The following is a 20,710-nucleotide window of genomic DNA, read 5'->3' as shown; positions in this document are numbered from 1 at the left end:
CTCTGAAAGCATTCTTTAAAGCTTGTACACATCTATGACATGTAATCATAGGCTATTCAGTCGAGCGTTTTTTTTCTTTCTTATCAGAAATGTCATGTTTAAAAACTCTGTTTTACTGCAACCTTGGGATCATTTTTTAAATGTCATCAGTTATGGTAACATTGGACTCAAAAGGACTGCTGTGATCTGGGAAAATGCAAAAGTCAGTGTAAAGAGTTGGGAGACTTTAAACTGTGCGAAAGTTTAGGTAAAGTGAGTGACTACACCTTATGTTGGTTAGGATATTTCTTTTTAACAAAAATGGAGTGTATGCAAACTTCAGCACGCAAGGTAGATCAAAAATGAAGTCTCTCTGTGAACTGCGCTGGTAGTAATTATGGTAGTTTGCAGCCGAGTGCTGAATTGTTTTTTAGCCTTTTGCTATTTTTCTTTGGTAACAGGCTCAGTCTAAAAAAGCCCAGCTGGCCAATCCCAGTGAAGCCAAGAGCAAAGCAGAGAGCATCGCCAACATGCTGAGCCAGGCCATCACTACCCAGCACCTGCTTTATGCTAGCCTGGGCTCTGCAGAGTACATGGAGTTTGTCCTTAAGAATCCATTTAATGTGCCACAGACGGTCACCATTCACAGCGATGACCCTGAGCTAAGGTGAGATCCTGTAAACTGTGAGCTGTCTGTGAGGTGGTGTCAGACTAATGTCCCATTTTTAACCCTTTATTTGCTACCATAATTATATTTCCCACTCGCATAGACCAAAAAGCTCGTGTTTCAATCTTTAAAATTAAATGGATTTTACAAGTTTATAGGTTTGCCCCTGTTCTAGCACACCAACTGTGAACATGTGTTTTCTATACTGTATGTGTTTTCGATTATCAAACTATAACGAGCCTTGCTCCACCGTGAAACTGTGTTCACACTTTCTGAATGTGTTTCCGTAGGTGACGGTAAAGCTCTGGAGATTATGTTTTTGGAACCTATTTTCATGCTGCTTTAGGAAATGATGCTTTGTGTTCACACTTGACACTCCTCACTGTGAAACACATCCCATCCAAAAGGGTACACACATTTAGGCTATCCACCTATCCCTTAAACATTTACGTCATCAGCATTAGCATCAGATACTGCCTTTATTACCACGTGGTGACAGCAGAGTATCAAAGGGCAGAAAAATTTGAGATATGAGCCATCATTAACAAAGAGGAAGAAAGGAGATGGCCTTCTACACCCTTGTTAAAAATCTTAAATGATGGCTTCAAGTCTGTCGTGTATAAAAGGTAACAAGTGGTGTGCTGAATCCTTATTCCGTCATATTATCATCATTAGGGTGTAATTAATTGCAAATGCCATCCCTACACTCTTTTCATAGACTTGTGATTGTCTTTGTCTTGGTAATATTTTTCAACTATCAGTGTGGTTCAAATTATTATTTTTAATGTATTTTTTTCAGCACACATTTTTACTTGCCATGGTATGAAAAGCACAGCTGACACTCATGGCATTAATGATGACTTGAGTTATTTAAGTGTTGCAGTAAAACCATGCATAATGCACCATGAACAAACATGCAGGGGCATGTTCGATAAAAAATATGCTTTTTGCTTTTTTTTTCAATTGAAACTTTTTTCCCTCAAACACAGGCTTTAATCTGTGTCTACAAATTATACCTATCCGGCATAGAATTATGACCACCTGCTCAATATTGCATTGGTCCTTCTACTGTGCCAAAACAGCCTTCATCTGTCGATACATCTCCACTAGCACCTGAAGGTGTCCTGTGGTATCTGGCACCAAGATGTTAGCAATAGATCCTTTTAGTTGAGAGGTGGGAACTCCATGGATCAGACTTGTTTTATCCAGCACATCCCACAGATGCTCGACTGGATTGAGATCCTGTAAATTTGGAGACCAAGTCAACACCTCAATCTCATTTTGCTTCTCAAACCATTCTTTTAGTTTGTGGCAGGGAACATTATCCTGCTGAAAGATGCCATGGACATAAGAGAATACCGTTTCCATGAAAGGGTGTGCATGCTCTCTGGTAATGCTTAGGTAGGTGGTGTGTGTCAAAGTAACATCCACATGGATGGCAAGACCCAAGGTTTGCCAGCAGAACACTGCCCAAAGTATCACACTGCCTCCGATGGCTTGCCTTATTCCCATACTGCACAAACTTGGCCATCCACATGATGCAAAAGAAAACATGATTCGTCAGACCAGACCACCTTCTTTCATTGCTCTGTGGTCCAGTTTTGATGGTCATGTGCCCATTGTTGGTGCTTGTGCTGTTGGACAGGCATCAGCATGGGCACCCGGACTGGTCTGCAGCTATGCAGCCCAATACGCAACATAGAATAGAATGGAACAGACCTTTATTGTCGTGTACTTCAACAATGAAATAGGTGCTCCATGCTCTGTGCAAAAGTAAAATATATATAGTTAAGACAGCAGGAATAAGTAGCAAACAAAAGAAATATGTACAGCTAAGAAGAATATATACAAAACAAGAGAAAGGCACACACTGGAGAACAAAGTGCTTGGAAGCAGTGCAACAGGACATGTCTGAGTGTAGAGTCTCTGTGTTAGTGGCCTGAGTGATTAGGGTTATTTAGAACACAGTTTAGAGTGGTGAGGTGGGTGGGAATAAACCGTGATTCACTGTGAATTCTGGCATCTTTCTGACAACCGACATTAACTTTTTTGGCAATTTGAGCAACAGTAGCTCGTCTGCTGGATCGGACCACACAGGCCAGCCTTTGCTCCTCAAACTCGCTCAAATTCTTATGCTCGTCCATTTTTCTTGTTTCTAACACATCAGACAAAATGAGGACTTTAGATTGTGCAAACATTAATCAAATCTTGCATGGTTTCGGATACCTTACAGTGCTTGTAATGTGCCAAAATACCACTTGATCATTTTGAGGTGAGAGCAAATTTCATAAGTGTTATGATTTTTTTGCAGTAGATACTGCCAAAGATAGTTTAGTTACAATGAAACCAGAGCAGGATGTAAAAGTGTGGGGGGGGGGAAGCAAGCTTTACTTCAAAAATAACAAGGTCCTAAAAGCAGGTAAGGCATGGGGTGCAAAAAAGTTTTCTGGAAAGCAACGGCAAAGAGCACAAAAGCAATCTGGCAGAGTAGCAGTGGCGAGCTTAGGGTATATATCCTGCAGGGTTGATTAGTGAAGTGGTCCTGGTGATCAGAGGCCAGGGAAGATCGGGTGATGCAGGCAGGAAAGCAGGGCAGGTGAGAGTGGCAAGTCTGAAGAGGGAGAAGATGGTTTCGTAGGAAGATGAAAACCAGACTGAATGAATGACTACATGAAAGAAATAAAGGCAGAAAAGAAAAACTATGACAGCTGCTGGCTGCCATGTTTCTGATTTGACTGTCTTTATCAAGATCATCTGTTAAGGTACGGAACAAAACATGATTGCATGCTTAGTCTCTTTATATATGTTCCGTAAAAGCTTGTGTTGCTTATCAAGCATTTTAAGACATTTATTTCTTATGTAGTTGGGGGAGAAAAACCTCGTGAACTATACGTGAACCTAAATCTGAAAATTGTTTCCTGTGGAGAAATATAAAGCAACCAAATTGTGATGCAACTCGAAATGTTTTAAGAATGATTAAGAATCTCATCATCCAAAAGCTGTTGTTAATTAGGTATATACACACTTCTTCTAAAAGGGTGATATGTCAACAATGGGAAGATTATGTGATAAATTCATGAAGAGGTTTGATTGTGTGACTGTGTATTTTTTGCAGGTCTGAGTCACATATTGCTCACTGATTTGAAATGATGCATATACGTGTAGGTGTGTGCTGGTGTGCGGGTTTTCATCTATTACATTTTTAGGACTTGAAATTGGGTTTTCTCTGTACATGGATTATCATTTTAGCCTGATCCATTTGGTTCCGGTTTGGGGTGAAGTTTGGAGCAGTTGTTGCATTGTTGGCCACAGTAATATATCAGTAAGGTTAGCTGGATTCTTCATTATTAGCAAGATTAAATAATGGGCAGTCTTTTGCACAAGACATGGGATGTGATTATTGCAATGATAATAAGATGAGCATTGCATGATTATAAAGACTTTTTAGCTTGACTCTTGACTCTCTTCGCGACAGAAAAGCCGATCAGCTGATTATTAAGCAGTTTCACGATTGAAGCAGCAGGATAGAGAGAGAGAGAGAGAGGCAGTCGCTCCAGGTACGGTTGTTAAGCTTAACGTGGGAACGCTTTACAGACATTCAGAGATGAACTTACACACTTGCTTTACTTCTCTCTGGGAAAACTTCCTCATAGATGAAATGCTGGTTTGCTAGCAAGGCTACAAATACACACAGCCGCTCTATCAGGTGATGCACGCTGCTGCTACGTGCTACGATTATGAGCCGAGTTACGCCTCGTAGCAAGTTTTGTGAGGTTCTTTTCTGATATTTAATGGATCGGATTACATTTTTTATTTCTCGCCGATATCCGATCCAGTAATTTGGGTCAGTATCGGACCGATACCGATACGTAATATCGGATCGGTCCATCTCTACTCTGTTTTACATAACTTAACATCAACCAGGTCTCCACATTACTACATTTGCTAATTATACATAATGATGATCTCTGCCAGTGTCTGTGTTCTGCCGGAGGAAAGAACCCATTTTTCCGACCACATTTCAGTTGTTTTATCAATAAAGTTAAAAATCTAAAGTTTTCAGTGTAGTGCATAACATTATGTTTCAACATTTCACAGTTTTTCATGTACGTAAGCACCTTTCAACCTCTCCTTTCCAAAACTCTGACAGTATTTGAATGTGTTGACTTCATGTCTAATTCCACTAGTGATGGGTCGTTCGCGAACGAAATGGCTCTTAGAGCCGGGTCTTTGAAGTGAACGACGCGAGCCGGCTCCTTATTGGGAGCCGTGAGGTTTTTTTTTTTTTTTTTTTCTCTCTTTCTCTCATCCTCTCTCTCGCCCTTTTTTCCGCTAAACTCCGCACGCGCGGCCTGTACCTTGCGCTGGGCAGAGGGGGGAGGGGCGTTAGTTACACTCGCAGTAGCACAGGAACAGAGCCAGAGAGAAAGAGAGCGAGGGACAACAACGTCACATTAGAAAGGTATAGTAATCATCCACTATTTTCAGTTGCAGATGATAAAGGATTCAGAAATCATGCAGGCCCATATGACAGAAAATGTGCATCTTCTTTTTGTTTTAATATTTTATTATATATATTAAATTGTGTTGTGGTTTGCAGTGTTTTGTGTTGTTTCACGTTAAATTTGTTTAAAAGGAAAAAGCTGAAAATTTAAATAGTTAAAAGTTTAAAATGTAAATAGTTGTTCTTTGTATTATATGATTTATTTATTACATTTTATGTGGAGTGAATAAATAAAGTATATTTATGGTGGCCCTTAGAGACAAAGCACGTACAAACTCCAAAACACGTAAAAACTCCAAAACGCGTAAAAACTCAGACGCACTTACAAACCCCGAAGCATGTACAAACTCCAAAACACGTAAAAACTCAGAAGCACGTACAAACTCCAAAACACGTAAAAACTCAGAAGCACGTACAAACTCCAAAACACGTAAAAACTAAGAAGCACGTACAAACTCAGAATCACGTACAAAAGACAACAGAAGTGCTCCAGGATGCTAGGGTGCAGTGTTGAGCTTTTGTTACCTAGTGGCTACACAAGCCAGGAAGTATCAACAACCGGATTTGGTGTGTGGTAATAACAGGTAAATGAATTTTATTTTTAAATTATTTGAATAAATATGAGTGCTTGTCTATAAATACACAAACAATACGCACATGCTTTCAATTGTGTAATTTAAGTGATCTGGGTAGCTCTGTTTTGGAAGTTCAGTTAACGCTAGAAATGTGTTTTGGAGTTTGTACGTGCTTTTTGGAGTTTGTATATGCTTTAGAGTTTGTACGTGCTTTGTCTCTAGGGGCCATATATAAACATATATAAATAAAACCACTTTTTTTTACTTTAGTAATTGCTTTTCTGCATAATTTTATATTATTGTCAATGATTAAATAATTAAAGCAACAAAACAACCTGAAGAGCCGGTTCGGAGCCGAAAGAGCCGGCTCTTTTTAGTGAGCCGAGCCGAAAGAGCCGGATCTCTAAAAAGAGCCGGAAATCCCATCACTAGAGGGACAACAACGTCACATTAGAAAGGTATAGTAATCATCCACTATTTTCAGTTGCAGATGATAAAGGATTCAGAAATCATGCAGGCCCATATGACAGAAAATGTGCATCTTCTTTTTGTTTTAATATTTTATTATATATATTAAATTGTGTTGTGGTTTGCAGTGTTTTGTGTTGTTTCACGTTAAATTTGTTTAAAAGGAAAAAGCTGAAAATTTAAATAGTTAAAAGTTTAAAATGTAAATAGTTGTTCTTTGTATTATATGATTTATTTATTACATTTTATGTGGAGTGAATAAATAAAGTATATTTATGGTGGCCCTTAGAGACAAAGCACGTACAAACTCCAAAACACGTAAAAACTCCAAAACGCGTAAAAACTCAGACGCACTTACAAACCCCGAAGCATGTACAAACTCCAAAACACGTAAAAACTCAGAAGCACGTACAAACTCCAAAACACGTAAAAACTCAGAAGCACGTACAAACTCCAAAACACGTAAAAACTAAGAAGCACGTACAAACTCAGAATCACGTACAAAAGACAACAGAAGTGCTCCAGGATGCTAGGGTGCAGTGTTGAGCTTTTGTTACCTAGTGGCTACACAAGCCAGGAAGTATCAACAACCGGATTTGGTGTGTGGTAATAACAGGTAAATGAATTTTATTTTTAAATTATTTGAATAAATATGAGTGCTTGTCTATAAATACACAAACAATACGCACATGCTTTCAATTGTGTAATTTAAGTGATCTGGGTAGCTCTGTTTTGGAAGTTCAGTTAACGCTAGAAATGTGTTTTGGAGTTTGTACGTGCTTTTTGGAGTTTGTATATGCTTTAGAGTTTGTACGTGCTTTGTCTCTAGGGGCCATATATAAACATATATAAATAAAACCACTTTTTTTTACTTTAGTAATTGCTTTTCTGCATAATTTTATATTATTGTCAATGATTAAATAATTAAAGCAACAAAACAACCTGAAGAGCCGGTTCGGAGCCGAAAGAGCCGGCTCTTTTTAGTGAGCCGAGCCGAAAGAGCCGGATCTCTAAAAAGAGCCGGAAATCCCATCACTAAATTCCACACCCTAATCGCCCAAATCTCAACAGGTTCTCCTGAGTTACATTCTGCACAGCACAAGTCTGACCTACAGCACGTGCAGTCACTTCAACAGATCAGTTGAAGTATTATGTTGCACTGACATAGTTATATATACTGCAGTGGATAACCTGTAACTTGTAATTCTTGGAGGATGGGGGATGAGAGAATAATCTCTCACACTGACGATCATCTGCTTTGTTACAGTAAGAAAACAGTGACATCATTCACACCTCATTTCATGTGCACATTGGTTTCTATGGTAAATGTTTGATAGATGTTGAGATCATTTCTAAATATAGCTGTGAAAAACATTAACATAAGATAAGATCTTAACAACAATCAGCACTTTACTATTACAGGAGTCCTGTTTTTAGTCTCAAATGCTTCTACTTTGCCCTGCAGTTATGGTTACAGCTGACTGAGGAATATCAAGAAAGTTTAGAGTTAAAATGAATTTTACTACTAATTGTTGCATCAGTGGTATTTTTACATTGCCATGATGCTGTTTAGAATGACACCTTCATTTGGTCTTAAAAATCCTATCTCGGACAATCTCTAATTAAGGGGACTGGCTTTGACTTTAGTGTATGTCTAGACCACAGAACACCACCATATTTCTGGGTGTAACAAACAATGTTGCGTAATTTCATGTCTGGCCATGAAAAAATAATATTTTTATTCCTTCCACAGCACAATCACTTGTCCTTGACACAGAGGCACACATTATGTTCGAGAGATGCTAAATACCCTCTTTAATCTGCCCATAGCAGCCATTATGGCTGATGTTTCCTGAATCACCCATTCTGCTGTTTGTTTCCTTCAGTTAGCATCATAGTTAATCCCCTCTCTTTGAGTCTTTTGTTAGTGATTCTGCTCATGCCCGAGCTTGGATTAGGATATATCACGTTGATCAACAAATGCTGCAGTGCGCTCTGGATGACTCATTATGGCATTAGCCCGGCCACCGGGCCTAGCAGGTCTAATTGAGAGTCATCAATCCCTGCATCTGTCCTCTTGCTGGCTTAGCACCCTGTTAGTTTATTCATTTCTTGATGAGACGGTGTGACACTTTACACCAAACCGTCTGTCACCTCTACCAAGAGCCCTGAAATGTGTAAATTAACGAGCAAGCGCCAGCATTGGATGCGCTTTTCCTGCAGCCCCTTTTTATGAAACAAATGCATAGTGCGAGGCACTGCTAATGACACATTTTCATTTTATAAAACTGGTATTTAATCATAGATAAGCAGCGCTGTGATATGGATTATTGTAATGTACATGTGAATGCTGTTTCCACAGACACAAGAGGGAAATTTTATATAAAATCAATATTAACTGGGTTCATTTCAGTCTTTTGTGTTCTTTAACATGTTGCAGGAAATACTGGACTGTCACATAGTTTTGTTGCAAGTTCTGTCCTTAATGTTATTTGGAAGCGGAAATCTGATTGATAAATTTGTTTTCTTTGACAGATCTTTGTTCATACAAAAAAAACCACCTTTCCCACAAGCTGCTCTTTTAGGATGACGGCTCTTAGAAAGTAATCTGTATAGTTAGTATTGCTGCATTCATTGTGTTAGTATGATTTGTCTTCAGTACAAATAACAGCCTGTCATATGCTAACACAAATGTATACACTGTCATTAAAGGAATTAGGACATAAAAAAACAAGACACATTAATATAAGGTGAACCCGCTGGTGGAAGTAATCACAAGACCACTACAATGAATGGAAGCACAACGAGCAAACCTTGACAAACTTTAAATGCTACAGGAAAGCTTCATGGATGAAATATAGTTTGGTGACAAATTACAAAGAATTGGTGCCCTCATCTTTTATCCATATACTGTTTAATGTATATAACAGCCAATACAGTTTTCCTTAACTGTGAGGTTAAGTATTGCTCACAGTAGTCCTCTTTAGTGTCTTTAAAGGGACGGAAGGTGTACAAAAACAACAAAACTGGCCTGAATGCCTGTGTTTTCCTGCACTCTATGAATTGTTTGTCGTTTGTTTGGCCATTGCACTGGAGTTACTCTGCACCTAGTTCCTTGTCTATATTGTGGCCAAATAATTGACAAGGAGCTTTCTTGAAAATGTAAACCGGTCCCCAGGTCAGCTCTTTGTTCTGCAGGAGCAAACAAGAAAAAAACAAGTTTAACCTTTCACCGAAATTCGAGCGTCAGACTTTGAAAGGAGAGTACTTAGTGGCAGGCTAGGCTAGCTGTGGCTTTGATGTTTGCAGTGGTTTCAAGCCCAGAGGCTCCTCTTGACATGGAAAGGTTTGCTACCTGTTGCCATCCATTTTCATGGCTACTTTTCACACTTGGCCTCACAGAGCCCAGCGTGAGCCAAGACTGGTGGCTAACAGTGACAGAAAGAATTCTGCTTCATCCAACTGCTTTCTATCTCATTACTTTTCACACTCTCATTATCCATGTTCCTCTCTGCTTTCTCGACCCTTCTCTCCTGCTGTCCTTTTAATTATCGTCTTCGTTTTATTCCTTCTCCCTTTTTACTCTCAACCTGTTTTTCCTCATTACCTCATTCCATTTTTCTATTTTCTTTAAAGGCGTTATCAGCCTGTGGTCTTGTTTGAGGCTCAGGTGGACAAACACTGCCGGGATGAGCCGAAGGCAAAATCCTTTATTTCAAGTGCACAGGTGGGAATAGCCAAATAATTTTCATAGAATAGCCTGTTGCATCTCTCCTTAATGTTAGCGAGGTGGGGCCCTGAAAAATTCATAAACTCACTCTCCTATTGAGAGACATTTCCCTCTCCATGCCCGTGGCTTGAAACCTTTGAAGTTTAAACCAGCACTCCTCTTTATGCATTTGTGTGTGAAATTTTTGCATTCAAGGGAAGAGGAAAGCGTAGAGACAGACCTCCCTCAGTTGGAATGTGTTATCTGCTCCTCACTTTTCTCCTTGGAAATCCATTTGTTGAGGAGGAGAAGGGAGACTTTCACTGACCCCTGTACACCTTTTTCCCCTGTCTACTGTTGACAATTAAAAGCAACAAATTGTGTGCAAGCGGTGTAACTCTTGGCTGTGAAATTTTGGTCACTTGCACTGCAGTGAAATTTACATTGCGAGATTCAGGTTGGAAGTGTGAGAGGTCAGTACTATTTTTTTCTGTTTAGTTCAGAAAGTGAAGGGGGGTGAACGTTTAGTGCTCTGTGGGATTTATATGTAAATAGGTGTCTTAACGGTGTGGTCAGTATGTAAAGGATCTTTGGTTCTTCTCTCTCTTTTTTACTTTTGCCTTGAAACGAGTCTCAGATCATCATGCTAGCATATATGCATGCACGCTCTGTTCCCCAAAGTTTTCGTACTTATCTAAGCAATCTGTTTGAGGCAGTTTGTTTTTATTATTTCTATCTCTGTAATACGTCACTGAGAGCAGATATGCCTAATATGGTCATCTCAGGCACACGGCTCTTGAACCAACCGCCTGCTGTTTGGACCTTCTGTTTGCAAGGGGCAGCCAATCAGAACAAATCTGACTTAAAGGGAGTGTGATCTTAATGGTAAAGCTAAATTGTCGTTAAAATGAAGGACTGCCCCAGGGCCTGGCTTTAGATAAATTTAGCTTTTCTGGGGGAAACTATGAATCATGCAAAGCTATTCTTGTTCAATCCAAGACTAAAATTATGGAGCTGGAAATGAGCATATTAGTTCCACTATAAATATACTTCCCCTGTCACGTAGAATAATCTACAGAAGGACATAAAATTGTCAGAGTGGAGTATTATTGGGGGCTTGAAGTCAGTTTTTTTGAGGATTGAAAAATTTGTATTCTTGGTCTGTCACTGTTGTGACCTCGATCTTCCGATCTCTATGAACTGGATATTGCTTCACTTGTGTGCTGTGGGATTTGTGGGTGGTTGTTACAATGCTCTCCAATCTCTTGGTCTGGCCACTCTTGAAAAAGACGGCTTTATCTAAATGAGACATTTACATCAGTAATTAAAAAATACAATAATTACAATAGTTTAAAAAGTGATGGCGGTTGACTGTAAATATACAATCAAATGACAACTTAATGCTTCTTCTTCTCTACATTAATTTTTTGCACCTGATTTTAGTTGACTCTTCAGCATAGGGTTTATTCTTCTATATTCCTCTCGGCACAATCTCGTCATAGCTTGTAATAAACGCTGTAGTATTCTGCAACGAGGGATCTTGTCCACGTAACAAGTCCAGCTCTGATCCCCTGATGGATCCCTTTAAAAATATGTAAGAGCCTCCTTTCATCTCAATTGTGGCCTTTAATCTTTTCATCCAGTGTCATCACAAACACTGAGGAGTGGCGTTACTTCAAAGCGCTAACCAGAACTCCTACCCCGCTGGAGGAGAACATGTTCCACTCGGAGCAGGGTGCTCCAGGTCCTAGGGTTTACCTCCGGCCCAAAGAGAGCCTCCACGTGCCCCTGAAATACCAAAGCTTCCTCTGCGACCACACCATGGCCCTTCAGGTACGGTGCAGAATAAAGGTGCACTCTCACAGCATGTTTTATAAAGTGTGAACCACTATTTCTGGCTGCAGGATGTTAGACAAAATTAGATATATTTTTTTTAATCAGTCGTTTTTCTTGAGTCCTTAAAATGTTTAGATTTGTCTTACAGTAAGAAGCAGTCACCACATATTTCATCACTACAGATGAACGATCAAAGTAACTTGTGTGAACCTATAAAAAAAAATCTCCTTTCATATACTGATTTTATGTCATTTAAAAAAATGGGAGTAAGAGGTGGAGCATGATGAAAGTTTATGTAACAGTCGTATAAATGTCAGTACACCTCAAGGTTTCTGTAACCAAAGCCGACCTATTTCAAGGGCACGTTTTACACACATAAAACCAACCCAGTCTTTGTAGTTAATTTGATGCCAGAAGTACAGTACAAAATAAAAGTCATTTAGATTGGCTGCGCTCTTATCTTCTTCTAGATGAAGGTAGTTTTTAAACCCTTTGGTTATATTCTGCTTATCGTGATTGTATACAGTTTTTTTACTGGATGTGCAAATGCAATTTTTCTTTGTCCTCTTTTGCTATGTTTGTTTTTTGGGTAGATGTTCATTTTTGATAACAAATGTGGGCTTCTTATCAAATCCTCACAGGGACCAAGTCTGAAGGCTACAGCCAGAGGTTCCCAGGTGGCCAAGAAGAATCTGTCCAATATTATTGCTGCCAAAACTATCAAGGTACAGAATGTGTTACTTATGCTTTAAACTATTTTTATATTATATATCTGAAGTCTTTTGCCTCTCAGTCCCTGATTTGTTTTTCTTCAGGCTGAATTTAAAGTGCAGAGTGCATCTGCTCTTCACTTCCGTGTAATGTAAATGTTTCTCTGCCATAACGCAAGCTTTAGAACTGAGATCTACACATATTTGGCTATATAAACTGATCATTTGCTTCAGGTGAGCTGAGAAAGATGAAAGCGCCTTAAACTCGACATATATTATAAAGCTTGTGATTAGAGATGTACCGATCCGATATTAAGTATCGGTATCAGTCCGATACTGACCTAAATTACTGGATCGGATATTGAAGAGAAATAAAAAATGTAATCCGATCCATTAAAAAAGCAGCTCACAAAACTTGCGACATGGCATAACTTGGCTCATAACTGTAGCACGTCGGAGCAGTGTGAGTCACGTGATAGAGCGGCTGTGGCATGCCAGATCTGTTGTCTGGTTCAGCATTTGGAGCCTCGCTACCAAACTGGCATTTCATCTCCGAGAAAGTTATCCTAGAGAGAAGTAAAGCAAGTGTGTAATCTCTGAATGTTTGTGAAGCATTCCAGCGTTAAGCTTACCAACCGATATATGGAGTGAGTGCCTCTCTCTCCCTCCCTCTCCTGCTGCTACTTCAATTGTGAAACTGATTAATGATCAGCTGATCGGCTTTTCTGTCGCTAGTCCGTCTCGTTTGTTTATCGCCCAAAGAGGAAAACCAGCGGCTGAACAACAGCAGCACGTTTAAGCTTGATAATCTGTTGTTAGAATTTATTTAATATTACTTTGTATACCACAATATTTTTCTACTTAGCTGACGGGTGGTAACTGTGCACGGGCGGATCTAGCAAAGTTTAGCCAGGGGGGCCGATAGGGCATGTACAGGGAAAAGGGGGGCACAAAGACATACTTTTCTTTCTTATTCTCATTTAAAATGTCTAGTTTTTAATAATGAATTATCTGAATCTTACACCCAAAGTTTTAATCTGATGTAAAAAGTATAGAAGTCCATTACTGTATATAGTAACTATTAAGTCTAATATACCCTAGTAAGCTATAGTACTTTTTCCTTTGGGAAGATACCATCTGTGCAGTCTGCACTTCTGTTGAAGAAAGATGTTGAATCTATTTAATTATTCTTGAAAAATAATGGATTTCTGTGCATTTTTCTTTTCACACTGCATCAAATTAAAGTTGATTACGTCGATTAAGCATGAGGTGGAGAGTGGGGGGTGGTTCCCTTTTTTTTTTTGCTGGGAGTTTGCAACCCTATTAATTAGGTTGCTTACTCTTTAAAATACCAGAATAGGGAGGATGGAGTAGGTTTAAGTTTATTAGATTGATCAGTATTGCTGAACTATGAAATATTTTGGGTGCAGTGTATTTTTTGCATACAGGTATAACAGAATAGCTTTAGTGTTTGTTTGTTTTTTTAAACTTGAATTTGAACTTATACAAGATGCAGCAAGATATTTAAAAAAAACAGTTTTAATTAAAAAACACACTATATCGGTTTCATATCGGTATTGGCCGATATCCAAATTTATGGTATCGGACATAAAAAAGTGGTATCGTGCCATCTCTGCTTGTGATTGCAGTTTAGTTGGGTTAACCTCCTGCTAGATCCCAAAGTCTAACAACATCCACTGTACCCGCACTCCCAGACAACTCTCTGAGGAGTGGCAGTGCACCGCCTCCTCCCTCCTCTCCTCTCCTATTCTCTCCTGCACAGTCACAGCACAGACACAAAGAACACTTTGAAGTGTCGACTATTAAAAAAGTTATGCTAGCCAGACAAGATTGTCAAGCAAAATTATTTGCTGAAAATCACTTTTATCTTACTGAACATTGTTTATCTTCTCCAACTGGCAAATGTCAGGGTGGAGAGTTAAACTATCCCAGGCTAGACGACAGCTTGACACGTCTGGTTAATCTACTTTAAATGAACCATGCATATACAGTATTACTCTGAAGTTATTTGACAGTATTAAGCACTTATTCAGCTGTTTATAATATGTAAGACGGTTAGAGGAGGGAGAAACACTGTGAACAGGCTTGTTGGGCTGTACTATAGATAAGTGCTCCATATCACCACGTGAAAGAATATTCTTTGTGCTGCAGTTGTCACTAAAATTAAATGCTGTTTCTTATGGAATTCATTAAAAACGAAACTTAAGGCTTCTTGTTAAATACTGGAGCTTAAATCTCACGTTATTGGAATGTAGCCTGAATGTGCTGACAAACAAGATCATCACCTCTCGCTAACCTGCAGGACCTTACAATAATCCTGTTGTTGGTGTAGAGTACAGTACCCAGAAGCTCTCACATTGCACAGGCTGATGAAATATTTGCCAGTCTGCCAAGCATGCGTGTGTGTGTCTGCCTGCAGTTTGTGCGTATTGTGTGCCGGTGTCAGCACTGCTGCTATGAGCAAAAATCCTGTCAGGAGGTCAAAGAGGTCGGGTCTGGATCAAATCTGTGTCCCGCTAAAACTGACAAGTCCCAACAGCAGCGCTGTCAGGATGCCAGCTTTGGCACGGCTGTCAGTCAGCACACATCACCAGAGCCAGATATGGGCCGCTCTTGTAGGTCAGCATTAGCCTGCAAATCTGACGCATCAACGATTTGGACAGCTGCTGTGTGTTTAATGACCAGATTGTGGGAAGTTAACTTCAGAGTGTAGGGCATTCCTCGTGGCTGAAATTTGAGTCTGTTTTAATCAGTTGCTGTAGTGTTCCCAGCTTTATTTGTTTATTTATTTTGTAATCTTTTTTTAATTCTAGCACAGCAAGTGGGAATGCAAGAGGGGGTGGGACAGAAACCATTTTTTAAAAGTTTTTAGTTGTTACCTGGACTTGTCAGTGTCAGGGGTGATGCATTAGAATGTAACACATTATTGTGACTGAATTCAGTAATCACTTCACAGTTATTGATCAAAATATTTGGCTTGTGTTATTCAAGTTCTTTCAATCACCCGATCTTATTTTGTGGTAGAGGTTGGCTAAAAATATCAGGATGGTTTATAACCTTTCAGAAATGGAAATCTTTGCAACAAAGTCGACAAATCTATCAGTCTATCAGATAGCCCGATAGAGCTGATAGATGTCAATGACAGACATTATGGGACTCCGGTGATCCACGGTGAGAGCCATTAGCCACAGATAGAGATAACTCAGAGCAGTGGTGAATCTTCCTTTACCTCAAGAGCTCATCTACAGCTCATCCAGGAGGTCACAAAATAACGAAGAACAACATCTAAAGAGCAGTAGACCTCACTTTTCTCAGTTAAGATAAAGTTCATGATTCAACAATAAGAAAGAGACTGTGCAAAAATGGCATCCATGGAAGAGTTAAAGGTGAAAACTGCTGACCGAAAAGAAAATCTTGATGATCTCCAAGACATTTGGGAACTAATAGAGTAATCAGACAAAAGCTAAACTTTTGGAAGGTTTGCACATCATTACATCTGGCAAAAAACTAACACAGAATTTCAAAAAAGAGCACAAAAGAAATGCCATACCAACAGTCAAACATGGTGGTGGTAGTGTGATGGCCTGGACCTGCTTTGCTGCTTCAGGACGCCTTGTTGTAATTGATGGAACCATGAATTTTGCTCTCTGCTAAAAAAAAATCCTGAAGCAGAATGTCAGCCATCAGTTCATGCCCTGCAGCTCAAGTATACAAGTCCACCTCTGATTGGACCTAAAAAACTGAAATAAAGGTTTTTAAGTGGCGTAGTCCTGATTAAAATCAGATTGAAGTGTTTTTGAATGTTCTTAAACAGGCTGTTCATGCTTGAAAATCCTTCAACGTGGCTGAATTAAAGCAATTCTGCAAAGAAGAGTTGGGCCAAAATTCCTTCACAGAGATGTGAAAGACTCATTACTGGTTATCACAAATGTTCGATTGCAGTTCTTCCTGCCAAGAACCACTTATTAGGTTTATGGGCAATTACCTTTTCACAAAGGGCCAGGTAGGGTTGGATAACTTTTTTCTTTTAATAAATGACATCATCCTTTAAAAACTGAATTTTGCATTTATTCAGGTTATCTTTGTCTGATATTATTGTTTGATGATATGAAACACTTAAGTGTGACAAATACAAAGACTGTACCCTCCTCTTGTCATATGACTCCACTGTCTCTGAATTGGATAAGTGGTTAAGAGGATGGATGATTGGATTATCAGACCTACAGTTTGTGGTCCGGCAGCTGTAGCAGAAACTGTCTCCGACAGTGAAGTCACACTAGCACACACTAGTTTTCTTAAAATATGACGCTTTGTGAGCAGGAATGAGCAATTCCAGTGTGTTTTCATATGCCGCTCAGATGTATATGCCAGTTATCATATATAACCGTGCAGAATGACTACATATGTATGAACACATTTGTGTTGATTCAAACAACTCCTGGGGGCTATGTTAATGCAGCGATCTTCAAAGCACATTCAGTCAGTCTGTGGGGGTTTCAGCCGTCAGATTGCAAGCAACTTTTATATTCTAGTGTACAGCTTTCTCCATCATCATAATACTCTCTGGTGAATTTTAATATAACGTTTCCCCAAGGCTGTTTTTAAAAAGCCTGTATATGTTGTTTAGAAATGGACTGCTTCAGGAAGAAAACATGGCACACAGAGAGAAATCAGAAGGAATACGCCCTGTTGAACTAATGAAACCAGTTTGTGCTGTTATTACCTAGTAAACACGACCTGGCTATTAATGCCAGTAAGAAATCTGGCAGCGCAGGTTTCAAATCAGTCTATTTAACTAATCTTGTTTGGAAGAGAAAATGATTATGTTGAAAGTATTTGCTGTAGCCTGGTTAACTTTGACTTACACAACTACTAGTGAACTTTCCAAAACTTCAATTGTTTACTTTTAGATTTACCTCTAAACACTAGAACGCGATAGATGAAAGATATGTATTCCTGCTACACAGATTTGTTTTACCAAAGTTTTTCTACATGTAGTTTTTTTTGTTTCCAGTACTGGATACCTTCTTTACATTTCCAGAAACCCCTCTGGTCAAACTGCACAACTTACCGTGCATGTAATGTATTTGCAATGCAAGGTAGTAACTTGAAGCTTCTAATGGATCTTAAACTACCTCATGCATTAAAACCTCAAAACCTGTTTTAAAGCACAGAATATCAGACTATCAGGTGAGGAAGTGACATGCTGCTAATAATGCAGAATTTTCACTTTTTCTCCACAGGTTACTTTCAAAGCAGAAGATGGAAAGCCAATGGCCATCTGCCAAGTGAATGTGGAGCCAACGCCCCATGTCGTTGACCAGACTTTCCGACTTTACCACCCCGAGCTCTGTTTCCTTAAAAAGGCCATCCGCCTGCCAGTCTGGCATGACCCTGCAGGTTGTACAGATTACCCTGGCTATCCCCCATGAGCCAAGTATTCCTCGTCCTTCATCTCATATTTCTTGCTTTCTGAACTGTGCTTAAATTAGTCGTTTGCATAAATTCCAGTTTTAATCAATATATCAAATGAAGATTAAAATATGCCTTCAGTTCTCATACTGACTTACTCTCCTGTGTGAGCATAAATGTGAATCAAATGTTCACACGCACAAGGCGAAAACAATTTTGACAGCTTATGTGGGAAATGGGAATGAGTAATGTATTCTGCCTTCACTTTATTATGTTTTTACTAAATATCAACAGAAACAACTTTTCAATATCAGTGCAGTTTCTGTCAACAAAAAGTGTAATAAGAAGAGAGAAGTATCTGGATGCAGAGCAGGAAATGGAAAGCAAGAAATAAAAGTTTAAAATCAAGAAAATGTTTGATTGGCTTTTATGACTGGCTTGATGTTCTGAACTATAATAAAAACAATTTATAGTAAATAGTAAATTGATCTTATATTCGTTTTTTCCTGCCTCTTGTTGGGAAAACCAGCTATCAACCCAGATGTTCATGTTTCTGTGCGCTGCAGTGACCCTAACATCATCTGCCAGACAAGGATGCTGGTGAGTGAATGACATTGGATTTAATTCCTTCTGCAATTAACATACAAATATTAACAGGGTTAATTACTGAACTGAGTGAAAGCACTTTATTCTAGCTGCACTGGTCTCTTTGTGTGTTGTCCTCCCTGAGTGTGAACATAGATAAACAGCCAGCCAAACTTCTTTTGAAGAGCCATTAAAGTGAGCGTGCTTGCTCCTTTAATGACTTCATTCACAGCAATCACATCAAACTGACATCACTGAATTGGAGTGAAACCATAAAGACACACACACACACAAAAGAAACAACAACAACCTCTTATTAGGTTGTCATGTAATCCTCAGGTAAATGTAGTTAAGTGCTAACACAAGACACTACAAGGTAAGTATCCTATAGGTATACAATCTAATATTTACACATTGGAAAATAAGCAGGTCAAAGGCAAACATATGTCTGCATCATTATCTCAGAGACTACAACAAATCAAGCTACTGCATACTGACAGTGTGAGGAAAAATGTCACAAAACCATCATCAGCCAGTTCTGTTTGAAGGACTGGATTCAACATAAACTGTAATTCTTTGAGCTTCTGACACGTAGCAGTTTGTCTCTTTTTTACAAAACGTAATCAGGACAGAACTCTAGCTCCTTTTTGATAGATTACGAGCTCTTTTGATAGAAGAAAAGGCTTGCCATTGTGTCGTGCCTTTTTACACTATTGTAGTGCCAATGTGGGGTCTTTTTTATTTTTGCCTCTTTTTCCCCTCTACTCTTCCACCTTTTATCTGTTTCTGTCTGTAGGCACCAGGAGAGCCTCAAGATGTGTACTTGAAAGTGCCAGGGAGTCCCAGTCCACACATAAAAATGTTCTTTGTAATGGTTTTCACGTATGTATTATTTACTGACCAGACACACACACACACAGACGCACACACACACACACACAGAGAGCTTAGCCTGAAGAAGCATCCATCTCTGCACTAATTAAATTGTTCATGCAGGCTTGAATCAATTAACTAATCAGACTGAGGTTTCATGCTCTGGCTGCCTGCAGTTCCACAGTCCATCGTCCAGTTTGCCTAATCTCCATCAGGATTATGCACACCTTGTTTTTAATGTGATATACAAATACTTGTTTTCTATTAAATATCAGAGAGCTGTCGTTTAACTCTGAGGACATGAATATAAAAGCATTTTGACTCGTTTCACATGATTTCATTGTTTTCCTCATTTTCCTCTGTCACTTAGTGGAAATGATGGATTGCCTCATGCATATGCTCATTCACATGCACTCTTTCACACAATATACAATCCTCACCACAGAGATGTGCATAGCACTACTAATGGTACTAATGGTTATGTTTAGAACAGGAGTGTCAAACATAAGGACCAACGGCCAGAATTGGCTCAGCAAAGACTCCAATCTGATCCGCTGGACAGCTTTGGAAAATTTTTCCAGCTGATAAAGACAACCCTTTCAGCCGTGCATAAAGTAATATACAGTATAAACAATTAAATGGCAGAAATGAAACATTATATTTTTGGTTCATTCAGCAAACATTAGCTACCAGAACCTGCACTTTGTTGTCTTATGATAAGATATCTCAGGGATTAAATGTGTAGTTAAATGTCTTTTTGCTGACACAAAGGCTCATTCGTCCGGCCCACTTAAGATCAAAGTAGGCCGTGTGTGGCCCTCGATGTAAGATGAGTTTGACATCTGTGGTTTAGAATCTTTATATTACAACGTGCTTCCATCAAGAAGAGCACATACTGTATAGCTAATTTATTTTACTAATAAAATATATTGCAGAAGACACATTGCTTCTTCATTTCATGTCTAATACTGTCCTCTAATACTGCAGTATAAACCAGTCCCAAGTGCTGTAACACAGTCATTTGCCCCCCTTGCATTAGTGGGGTGTCGAGCAATCAACCCGATTACCAGCAAATTACACACAAATACATTTGTGAATTTGATCTGGATTTGATTTCTAACATTTCAAAAAAAATATCTGAAAATATTGAAAAAGCACGGTGGCAAGGTGGTTAGCACTGTTGCCTCACAGCAAGAAGGTCCTGAGTTCAATTCCACCATCAGGCCGGGGTCTTTCTGTGTGGAGTTTGCATGTTCTCCCCGTGTTTGCATGGGTTCTCTCCGGATACTCCGGCTTCCCCCCACCGTCCTAAGACATGCAGCTTGTGGGGATAGGTTAATTGGATAATCCAAATTGCCATTAGGTGTGAAT

At 39.2% G+C, this 20,710-nt stretch overlaps 1 protein-coding gene across 2 annotated transcripts in view; it reads left to right on the top strand.

Annotated features, from left to right (window-relative positions):
• The window catches only part of nphp4 (nephronophthisis 4), a 186,114-nt gene that overhangs the window by 147,047 nt on the left and 18,357 nt on the right, over positions 1-20,710 (top strand). For both annotated transcript variants that reach the window (XM_085146678.1, XM_085146677.1), the window contains exons 20-25: positions 441-646; positions 11,546-11,735; positions 12,380-12,463; positions 17,713-17,869; positions 18,411-18,481; positions 19,263-19,348. In XM_085146678.1, coding sequence (XP_085002804.1) covers positions 441-646; positions 11,546-11,735; positions 12,380-12,463; positions 17,713-17,869; positions 18,411-18,481; positions 19,263-19,348 — 794 coding nt within the window. The remainder of the gene's footprint in view (positions 1-440; positions 647-11,545; positions 11,736-12,379; positions 12,464-17,712; positions 17,870-18,410; positions 18,482-19,262; positions 19,349-20,710) is intronic.

This window comes from Neolamprologus multifasciatus, chromosome 20 (genome assembly GCF_963576455.1).
Source record: "Neolamprologus multifasciatus chromosome 20, fNeoMul1.2, whole genome shotgun sequence".
In the NCBI taxonomy this organism is placed as follows: Eukaryota; Metazoa; Chordata; class Actinopteri; order Cichliformes; family Cichlidae; genus Neolamprologus; species Neolamprologus multifasciatus.
Note: the sequence above shows the minus strand (reverse complement) of the source record. Positions and strands in the feature narration are given on the sequence as shown.